Below are 12,117 nucleotides of genomic sequence, written 5' to 3'. Positions count from 1 at the left end.
TCTGAGACACCATCTCCAGGACTGGAGGCTGAGGGACAAACACCAAAATTATTAAGACTGAAACTTCATTGCATTTGAACTTGGAGATTTTTTTTTCACTTATTTACTTTTTATTTATTTATTTTTTTCAATCCTCTCTCTGCCTAATGCCTGTTCAGCTTACTGTCGATTAGTATGCTATCTCTCCCTGTTTATATCTTTGAAACTTTTGTTTGTTTCTTTGCTTTGTTTTTCCTACTTGTTTTTTTGTTTTTCCTTCTCTCTTTAACTTCTTTGCTTTCCATGTCCTCTCACCCTTCCATTCTAAATATCACCACTGTTATTATTTAAGCTAGAAAATATGTAGTTTCACACAGTACAGGGACAATAACAAAGCCAAAGGCAATGACAGGAAGACAGAAAAAACAGGGAAACCAGTTTCCCCACAGAAAAAAAATTACTACAGGAACCAGAGAGAAATGAAGAAAACAGATACTCAGATCCAGACTCCAACAAAATGAAGATTAACTATGCCAAAGAACACAATGAAGCCCACAATGAAGAATAATGTAAAAGAAGAAATACTACAGGTAATCAATGAGAATCTTATGGAGATGATACTGGATATGGTCAACCAAAATGTACAGGAGACACTCAAGAAATTCCAAGACAACAAATATAGAGAATTTGAGAAAGCACAAGAAGAAATAAAATAAACTATAGAAGCACTGTATAAACACCAAAGTGAAACAAAGAACACGATTAATAAACAGATAAAATGAAATCAGGACAAAAATAGACAATATTAAAGAGGAAACGACTCAGGATATGGAAAACCTCAGAAAAAAGAATGAAACAGAAATGCAAAATAAAATGGAAGGCCAATCCAGCAGAATAGAACAAACAGAAGACAGAATCTCAGAACTCAAAGATGAAATGGTAAATAAAGGAAAAACCAAAGAACTATTAGTTAAACAACTCAAGACCTGTGAAAAGAAAATGCAAGAACTCACTGACTCAATCAAAAGACCAAACCTGAGAATCATGGGCATTGAAGAAGGAGAAGAGATGCAATCAAAGGGAATGCGTAATATATTCAAAATAATAACAGAAAATTTGCCAAATCCAGAGAAATCAATGCCCATACAGATGCAAGAGGCCTCCAGAACACCAAATAGACCAGAACAAAATAGATCTACCCCATATTATCATTAAAACAACAAACACAGAGACCCGACTAAGAATACTGAAGGCTGTAAGAGAGAAAAAACAAATAACATACAAAGGTAAACCCATCAAAATCACAGCAGACTTCGCAACAGAAACACTAAAAGCAAGAAGAGCTTGGGGTGAGATCTTTCAGACACTGAATGAAAAGAACTTCAACCCCAGGATACTCTACCCAGAAACACTATCATTCAAAATAGATGGAGCGATAAAAGTCTTCCATGATAAGCAGCAACTAAAACAATATGTGACCACAAAGCCACCACTACAAAAGATTCTTCAAGGGATTCTGCACACAGAAAGTGAAACCCAACATAACCATGAAAGGGCAGGCAGCACCAAACTACAGGAAAAGAAAAAGCAAGAAAGTAGAGAGTAACCTCAACTTAGGTACACACAATCAAACTTTCAAACAACTAAGACAACTAAATGACAGGAATCACCACATACCTATCAGTACTAACACTTAATGTTAACGGATTTAATTCCCCCATCAAAAGGCACCGTTTGACGAAATGGATAAAAAAGGAAGATCCAACAATTTGTTGCTTACAAGGAGACCCATCTCACTGACAGAAATAAGCATAGGATGAAAGGGTGGAAGAAGATTTACCAAGTAATGGCCCCGAAAACAGGCAGGAGTAGCAATACTTATCTCTGACAAAGTAGACTTCAAACCTACATTGATCAAATGAGACAAAGAAGGACATTCCATAATAATAAAAGAGGAAATAGACCAAAAGGAAGTAACAATTATCAACCTACATGCACCCAATGTCAATGCACCCAATTTCATCAAACATACCATGAAGGAACTAAAAGCATATATTAACTATAACACAGTGGTCATGGGAGACTTTAACACCCCATTATCATCAATAGATAGGTCATCCAAACAAAAAATCAATAAAGAAATCCTAGATCTAAAATATATCATAGATCAAATGGACCTAGTTGATGTCTACAGACCATTTTATCCAACTTCTACACAATATACATGCTTCTCAGCAGCCCACAGAACCTTCTCCAAAACAGATCATATCCTAGGGCACAAAGCAAGCCTCAGCTTGCTATTATAAGAAAATAGAAATTATACCATGCATTCTATCTTATCACAATGCAATAAAACTAGAACTCAACAATAAAAGTAAAGACAAAAACCATGCAAACAGCTAGAAACTGAATAACTCATTGCTTAATGAACAATGGGTCATTGATGAAATAAAAGAGGAAATTGAAAAGTTCCTGGAAGTCAATGAAAATGAAAACACAACCTACCAGAACCTATGGGACACAGCAAAGACAGTCCTGAGGGGAAAGTTTATAGCCATGAGTGCATATATTAAAAAGACTGAAAGATCCCAAATCAATGAGACCTAATGATACATCTCAAACTCCTAGAAAAACAAGAACAAGCAAATCCCAAAACAAATACAAGGAGAGAAATAATAAAAATAAGAGCTGAAATCAATGAAATAGAAACCAAAAAAAGCATACAAAGAATTAATGAAACAAAAAGTTGGTTCTTTCAAAAAATAAACAAGATCAACGGACTCCTGGCAAACCTGACTAAAATGAGGAGAGAAAAAACCCAAATTAGTAGAATCAGAAATGCAAAAGGGGAGATAACAACAAACACCATGGAAGTCCAGGAAATCATCAGAGACTACTTCGAGAACCTGTATTCAAACAAATTTGAAAATCTTAAAGAAATGCACAGATTTCTAGATACTTATGATCATCCAAAACTGAACCAAGAGGACATTAATCACCTAAATAGATCTATAACACAAAATGAAATTGAAGCAGCAATCAAAAGTCTCCCCAAAAAAGAAAAGTCCAGGACCTGATGGATTCTCTGCTGAATTCTATCAAACCTTTAAAGAAGAACTGATACCAACCCTTCTTAAACTGTTCCACGAAATAAAAGGGAAGGAAAACTGCCAAACACATTTTATGAAGCAAGTATTACACTTATCCCAAACTAGGCAAAGACACCTCCAAAAAGGAGAACTGTAGGCCAATCTCCTTAATGAACCTGATGCAAAAATACTCAATAAAATAATGGCAAACTGAATTCAACAACACATCAAAAAGATCATTCACCACGACGAAGTCGGCTTCATCCCAGGAATGCAGGGGTGGTTCAACATACGAAAATCAATAAATGTAATAAACCACATTAACAGAAGCAAAGACAAAAACCACTTGATCATCTCAATAGATGCAGAAAAAGCCTTTGATAAGATCCAACATCATTTCATGACAAAAGCTCTAAGAAAACTAGGAATAGAAGGAAAGTACCTCAACATTATAAAAGCTATATATGACAAACCTACAGCCAGCATTATATTTAACGGAGAAAAACTGAAACCATTCCCTCTAAAATCAGGAACCAGATAAGGATGCCCACTATCTCCACTCCTATTCAACATAGTGCTGGAATTCCTAGCCAGAGCAATTAGGCAAGAAGAAGGAATAAAAGGAATACAAATAGGTAAAGAAACTGTCAAAATATCCCTATTTGTAGATGATATGATCCTATACCTTAAAGACCCAACTCTACTCAAAAGCCCCTAGACACCATCAATAGTTATAGCAAGATAGATGGATATAAAATCAACAGAAAAATCATTAGCATTTCTATACACTAATAATGAACAAACTGAAAGAGAATATATGAAAATAATTCCATTTACAATAGCCTCAAAAAAAATCATATACCTAGGTGTAAACCAAACAAAGGATGTGAATGACCTCTACAAGGAAAGTATAAACTTCTGAAGAAAGAGACTGAGGAAGACCATAGAAAGTGGAGAGATCTCCCATGCTCACTGGATTGGTAGCATCAACATAGTAAAAAATGTCTATACTCCCAAAAGAAATCTACATGTTTAAAACAATTCCTATCAAAATCCCAATGACATTCATCAAAGAGATTGAAAAATCTACCTTTAAATTTATATGGAAACACAAGAGGCCACGAATAGCCAAGGCAATACTCAGTCAAAAGAACAATGCTGGAGGTATAACGATATCCAACTTCAAAGTATATTACAAAGCAATAACAATAAAAACAGCATGGTACTGGCACAAAAACAGGTATGAAAACCGGTGGAACAGAATAGAGGACCCAGATATGAAGCCACACAACTATAACCAACTTGTCTTTGACAAAGGAGCTAAAAATATACAATGGAGAAAAGATGGCCTCTTCAACAAAAACTGCTGGGAAAACTGGTTAGCAGTCTGCAAAGAACTGAAACTAGATCCATGTTTATCACACTATACCAATATTAACTCAAAATGGATCAAGGATGTTAATATCAGACCACAAACTCTAAAGCTGGTACAGGAAAGAATAGGAAATACTCTGGAATTAATAGGTATAGGTAAGAACTTTCTCAATGGAACCCCAGCAGCACAGCAACTAAGAGATAGCAGAGATAAATGGGACTTCATAAAACTAAAAAGCTTCTGCTCAACAAACGAAATGGTCTCTAAACTGAAGAGAACACCCACAGAGTGGGAGAAAATATTTGCCAGCTACACATCAGACGAAGGACTAATAACCAGAATATATAGGGAACTTAAAAAAGTAAATTCTCCCAAAATTAATTAATCAATAAAGAAATGGGCAAGTGAACTAAACAGAACTTTCTCAAAAGAAGAAATTCAAATGGCCAAAAAACACATGAAAAAATGCTCACCATCTTTAGCAATAAAGGAAATGCAAATTAAAACCACGCTAAGATTCCACCTCACCCTGTTATAATAGCCATCATTAGCAACACCACTAACAACAGGCGAGGATGCGAGGGGAAAAAGGAACCCTCTTACACTGCTGGTGGGAATGTAAACTAGTACAACCACTCTGGAAAAAAATTTGGAGGCCACTTAAGAAGCTAAACATTGATCTACCATTTGATCCAGCAATACTACTTTTGGGGATATACCCAAAAGACTGTGACACAGGTTACTCCAGAGGCACCTGCACACCCATGTTTATTGCAGTACTATACACAATAGCCAAGTTATGGAAACAGCCAAGATATCCCACTACTGACAAATGGATTAAGAAAATGTGGTATTTATACACAATGGAATTTATGCAGCCATGAAGAAGAACAAAATGTTATCATTCGCTGGTAAATGGGTAGAATTGGAGAACATCACTCTGAGTGAGGTTAGCCTGGCTCAAAAGACCAAAAATCATATGTTCTCCCTCATATGCGGACATTAGATCAAGGGCAATCACAACAAGGGGATTGGACTTTGATCACATGATAAAGCAAGAACACACAAGGAAGGTATGAGTATAGGTAAGACACCTAAAAAATCTAGATAGCATTTGTTGCCCTCAACGCAGAGAAACTAAAGCAGATACTTTAAAGCAACTGAGGCCAATAGGAGAAGGGGACCAGGAACTACAGAAAAGGTTAGATCAAGAAGAATTAACTTAGAAGGTAACACACATGCACAGGAAATCAATACGAGTCAACTCCCTGTACAGCTATCCTTATCTCAACTAGCAAAAACCCTTGGTCCTTCCTATTATTGCTTATACTCTGTCTTCAACAAAATTAGAGATAAAGGCAAAATAGTTTCTGCTGGGTAGCGAAGGGGTGTGTGTGTGGGGGTAAAGGACGGGGTGGTTGAAGGGGGGAGTAATGACCCAAACACTGTATGCACATATGAATAAAAATAAAATAAAGAAGAGAGTTCAACTGAAGATCTAAAGCCTTTTCTATTAATTAAATATACATGAATTTTTAACACACACTTGAAAATAAGTATTTTGCTTGCAAGCTTTTTGCTTCCTTAATGTTGTTAGATGTTTTACGGAGAGTATCCTTAGGAAACTAAGGTAATGCTATGGTTGGTAAAATTGTAACTGTAAGATGAACTTTAGATCATCTAGATCAGCATGTTCAGAAGAAATACAATGCAAGCCACTTATGCAATTTTTAAATGCTCTAGGAAGCCACATTTGAAAGTTAAAGTAAGATGAACTTTTATAATTTACATTATCAAAAATAGTCAAAATATTTCAAAATTTAATCAAAAAATATTAATGTGATACTCCTTTTATTTTCAAATCAAGTTTTTGAAATCTGGTGTGCAATTTACTCTTATAGCACACTAAAGTCAGAGTAGCCACATTTCAGGACCTGTCATATGTGCCTAGCACTAACACATTGGACAGTATCAATCTAGATGTTGGTAAGTCAAAGACACTTAAATTAAGGCTTCAAAGATTCCTAATCACCATACTGGAAAACATGAAATATATTTACTTTAGCATAAAAAAGAACACATTGTTTCTTCACCCTCCTATCTCACCCCAATCTATGCTAAAAAGTAAAATCTTATTACCAATAACAGAAAGTAAAAAGAAAACAAACATTTTGCAATGCCAAACTTTTAAATGGCACAAACGATGGCCAATTCAAATTTAGTTGGTAACACTTCCCTTCTGAATTAAAATGCATTGCTATTATACTTGAAACTTACCTCCTTAAATTCATCTCTGCCAATGCCTTTGTATTTTTAAAACGAAAAAGAAAAATACATTTAAGATGAGGTACTGTCCTATTTCAATGTTAAGTCTATCAATTATTAACTTTCCTCAAACAGATCTTTGACATAGCATTGAACCATTTCTTCACATCTTTCTACGATTGCCACATGAACTTAGTTTTTAAAAAGCAATAGCACAACAAAACGATGGGAAGGAAAAGAGTTTCTATATGGAATTTGATATTTTCATGCATCTTAAGAGAAATTAAAGTTTAATTTTCTAAAATACTGCCATTTTTATACTTCCTGAATCAAAGAGTAACATAACACAACAGAGTATCATCAACATGTGGAAGGAAAGAAAATAATCCTAAATAAAAGCATCTGTTATGCTACAAGTAGGAATGTGTCAAATAACGTTTACTTTAGATATGTAACTTATACATTTTTTGCACACCACAGAAGTGGTCAGAGAAATTTTAAATTATTATTCTTACAATTTTCCCTGAGACTTAATACTGATATAGTGGTAGGCAAACCAGGAGGAAGAAAGCTTCAATACAAAACAAGACATCACTACACTCATTCAATTCTCTACATATAAATAAATTCCTCATATGAATTCTGGTTTTTTAATTATTTTTAAAAAATTATACACACAACACAGCATATACATCTGTCTATCTCCCCCTCATACCCCGATCTGTCTATCTGTCTGCCTCTCTGTTTTGTTTTGGTGCTTGGGATTGACCCCAGTGCTGTAGGTATGCTAGGTAAGTGCTCAGCCACTTAACTATATCCATCCCAGCCCCAAAAATCTTTTTTTCCAGGCATCTTTAAACAATTCTAGTTATTTTTTCCTTTATTCTTACAAGTTAAGTACATCTGGTATTCAGGAGTAAACTGTGAATTGCTTGGGAGAAAATTCATTTATACCCACGTTTCACCAGCAATAATTTTTAACTTACTGCTTTGTATATTTAGGTTTCAATAAATTCTCATTACAGCAGAAAAATAAATTCAACTTTGATCACATATAAACTTAGTATTAAAAGTTTGGTTTTGATATTTTGTACCACTCTCCAATAGATGGTTTAAAGTATTTCAAACATATCTCATTTCCATCTGTCCTAAGTCCAGTTTACCCTGGACAGGGGCTAGTGGCTGGTCCTAGAGTGAAATGTGAAGCCAAGATGTATCAATTTTAGTTTGAGAAGAATGTACATGTGAGCAAGAAATAAAACTTTGTCCTGTTTTCCAAGGTAAATCATCTAAATATTCCAATTATAAGGCCAAAACTGAGCCTGTATTTCCAGTACTTGGGAGGCAGAGGCAGGAAGATCAGGAGCTCAAGGATAGCCTGAGCTACATAATAAGACTTTGTGTTAAAAAAACAAGGGATAGGGATGTAGCTCAGTGGTAGAGCACTTGCTCAGCAGGTACAAGGTCCTTAGTTTGATCCCCAGCAACACACACACACACACACACACACACACACACACACACACACACACACACACACACACAGTCAAACTGTATTTTTAGGTACACACACACACACAGAGTCAAATTGTATTTTTAGGTATGCAAGACCTAACTGTATGCTGCCCAAAACACAAATTTTAAAGAAAAAATAGGAGTTGAGCATATAGATCAGTGGTAGAGCAACTTGCCTAGTGTGTGTGAGGCAAAGGAAGGGAGGAAGGAGGGAGAAGAGAGAGAGAGAAAAGAGAATAATAAAGAAAAAACAGAATTAAAAGTAGAAAGGAAAACTATATAAAATGTTAAAACTATTTTAAAGCTACAGTGATAAAGTAATTTCTAAGCAAACAATCTTACCAAGGATAAAGGTCATTTCGTGAGAATCCATAATGAAGTGGGTGAAGTGGAGCATACCTGTAATCCCAGAACTTGGGAGGGAGAGGTAGAAGAATCAGGAGTTCAAGGTCAGCTACAGCAAAGCTAGCAAGACCCCATCTCAAACACAAAATACAGGTTGGGTACCACTTAGAATCCTAGATACTTGGGAAGGTGAGATTGGGACGATCTTAGCTCGAGGCCAGCCCACCAAATAGTTTGTGAGACCTTATCTACAAAACAACCAGAGCAAAATGGACTGGAGGTTTGGCTCAAGCAATAGAGTACCTACTTTGCAAGCATAAAGCCCTGAGTTCAAACCCCAGTCTCGCCAAAAAAAAAAAACACAAAAATACAAACAAAAGAGCTAGGTGTGGGGCTCAAGTGATACAGCACTCACCTAGCATGTGGGAGGCCTTGGGTTCAATCCCCAGAACTGCATTTAAAAAAGGTGTTACGTGTTTACATATCCAAAAATAGAACATATAAAACAAAGACAGAATTTAAAGAAAATTAGATAAATCTACAATTATATTTGGAAGCTTCAATACTCTCTCAATACCTGACATTTAACAAGTAAACAGAAAGCCAGCAAAGATAGAGTGGACTTGAACATTATCAACCAACTTGAACCAACTGACATTTACAGAACATTTCTACAAATGTACAGCTTGAATACACATTCTTCTCAAATATCATATAAAATGTTTATGAAGACAGACCATATTAAAGCCACAAAAATAATAAATTTGAACAGATGTTAATAAAGCAGGGCTTGAAAAATACTTAGCACTAAGCACTTATATTACAAAAGAAAGATTACACAAACATAAGATCACAAGACACTGAAGTTAAAGGTCAAAGACATTTTAAAGGAACTACAGACCAATTTCGTTCATGGACATAGACGCAAAAATTCCAAGAATGAGTTAGGCGTGGTGGTCTGTGCTTGTAATCACAGCTATTTGGCAGGCTGAAGCAGGAGAACTGCCAAGTTTCTGGCCAACCTGGGCAACACAGCAAGACTTTGCCTCAAAAACAAACAAAATAAAATAAAAATATAAAGAATGTATGCCATAACAAGTCTATAAGGCTATTAAACAAAGAAGAATCTAAGCCAGCATATAAGAGTTGGGGTGTACCTCAGTGGTAGAGTGCTTACCTAGTTATGCTTAGGCCCTGGGTTTGTTCTGAAGCACCACCAAAAAAATTAAAATGAAAAGTGCCAAACAAAATTTTATCAAGTCAATCCAATAGTATTTTATAAAGACACTATATCATGACAAAGTAGGGTTTATTCTAGGAATGCAAAGTTAGTTTAACATTCAAAAACCAATGTATCATGAGAAAAAAGAGGAAACTCATATAATCATTTCAATAGATTCAGAAAAAGCATTTTACAAAATCTATTTTGTATACACTCTTAGCAAAGATGGAATAGAAGCCTCCATATTGTTTCCCAGAGTGGTTGTCCTAGCTTACATTCCCACTAGCAGTGTATGAGGGTTCCTTTTCCCCTACATTCTCACCAATATTTGTTGGTGGTGGTGTTTTTGATGATAGCTATTCTAACAGGAGTAAGGTGGAATCTTAGTGTGGTTTTGATTTGAACATCATCTTAAGTGAAGTTAGCCAGGCTCAGAAAACCAAAAATCATGTTCATATGCGGACTTTAGACCTAACACAAATGCAGTAATATTATTGGATATGGGTCACACACAAGGGGAGAACACACACCTGAGGAATAGGGAAAGATAGAAAACCCAAAACTTGAAAGTGTTTGATGTGTCCACTGTAGGGGAATTAAGATAGTAATCTTAAAATGACAGAGGTCAATATGGGAAGGTGACTGGGAAGTGGTGAAGAGGTCAGGTAGAGATGAACCAACTGGGTTGTAATACACTTGTGCATGGAAGCAATGCTAGGAATCTCTCTGTGTAGCTATCCTTATCTCAACTGCAAAAACACTTTGTCTTTCTTATTACTGCTTATGTCTTCTTGTCAACAAAATTGGAGAAGAGGGCAGAACAGGTTCTGCCTGGAAGTGAGGGGGGCAAGGGGCAGGGGGGAGAAATGGCCCAAACAATGTATGCACATATGAACAAACAAAAATAAATAAATAAATAAAAAGGATTACAAAGGAATTTCCTCAGCCTGATAAAAGGCATATGCAAAAACTTACACTAACATCATCCTTAATGCTTTCCCCTTTAGAATAGAAGTGGTCTGTTCACCACTTCTATTCAAATTTATACTGGAGGCTGTAATCTGTTGAATAGCAGGGAAAATAGAAAAAATACATCCAGATAGGCAAGAAGTAAAAGTGCCTTAATTCACAGACAACATGCTCATTTCATCAGAAAATCACATGGAATCTTCAGAAAAAGCATAACAAAACCAAAAATCCTTACCAGAACAATGAGGCTAGCAAGGCTGAAGAATTCATGATCATTATGAGAAGAACTATGTTTCTGTACACTGGCAATGAACTGAAAATTAAATTTACAAGAACAGTGCCATGCACAGATAATAACTGAGAAACATACTGTGCTTGGGGCACAATACCGTTTTGTCAGCAACTTAATGCAATCCTGATCAAAATTTTAGTAGATCTTTTTTAGAAATTAACAGTCTGATTATAAAATTCACATGGAATTTCAGTCCTCAAAATAGCCAAAACAAAAGACCGCAGTTGAAGGACTAAAACTATTTGACTTCAAGACTTATTATAAAGCTATAACAATTAAAACAGTATAGTACTGGCATTTAAGACAAAAAAATTAATGGTTAGAACAGAGTCCAGAAATAGACTCAAACATCTATGGACAATTGATATTTGACCAAAAAGCAAAAGTAATTACAAAAGGATAGTTATTTTAACCAATGGTTTAGGAACAATCACATATAATATTCAAAAAAAAAAAAAGGAACTTTGATCTATACCTTGTACCATATTACACAAAATTAACTCAGGAGGATAACCTGAGCCCAGGAGTTTGGAGCTAGTCTGGCAATAAAATAAGACCTCATTTCTTGAAAAACAAAAACAAGGGCTGGTGGCATTGATCAAGCGATAGAGTGCCTGCCTAGCAAGGCCCTAAACTGAAACACTAGTACTGCCAAAAAAATTTACAAAACAAAAAACAAGCTGGGTACTGGTGGCTCAACGCCTGTAATCCCAGCTACCTGGGAGGTTGAGATAGAGAATCACAGTTCAAGGCCAGGCTGGACAACTAATTCTCAAGACACTTTCACCAAAATAACCAGAGCACTAGAGGTGTGGCTCAAGCAGTAAAGCACCTGCCTAGTTGGCAAGTGTGAACCCTTGAATTCAAAGTCCATTCCCACTGGAAAAAAAATACATAAAGTATATATATTACATATTATATATAAGACATATACATATATATATATATATATATATACACACACACACACACACACACACATACATACACATACATATAACTTCTAGAAGAAAACACAGGTGAGAGAATATGTGATCTTGGGTTACCCAAAGCACAATCTATACAA

General features: G+C 35.6%; 1 protein-coding gene across 7 annotated transcripts in view; it reads right to left on the bottom strand.

Moving 5' to 3' along the window:
- Positions 1-12,117, bottom strand: part of Evi5 (ecotropic viral integration site 5) — a 195,695-nt gene that overhangs the window by 139,054 nt on the left and 44,524 nt on the right. The window contains exon 1 of one of the 7 annotated variants that reach the window (XM_074076467.1): positions 6,721-6,746. The exons of the other annotated variants lie outside the window; for them this stretch is intronic. Coding sequence (XP_073932568.1) covers positions 6,721-6,734 — 14 coding nt within the window. The 5' untranslated portion in view covers positions 6,735-6,746. Of the gene's footprint in view, positions 1-6,720; positions 6,747-12,117 lie in introns of those variants that run through there. 7 annotated transcript variants of the gene reach the window in all.

The sequence above is a fragment of the Castor canadensis genome, chromosome 6 (assembly GCF_047511655.1).
Source record: "Castor canadensis chromosome 6, mCasCan1.hap1v2, whole genome shotgun sequence".
In the NCBI taxonomy this organism is placed as follows: domain Eukaryota; kingdom Metazoa; phylum Chordata; class Mammalia; order Rodentia; family Castoridae; genus Castor; species Castor canadensis.
The sequence above is the reverse complement of the archived record's forward strand: the minus strand, read 5'-3'. Positions and strand labels throughout refer to the sequence as shown.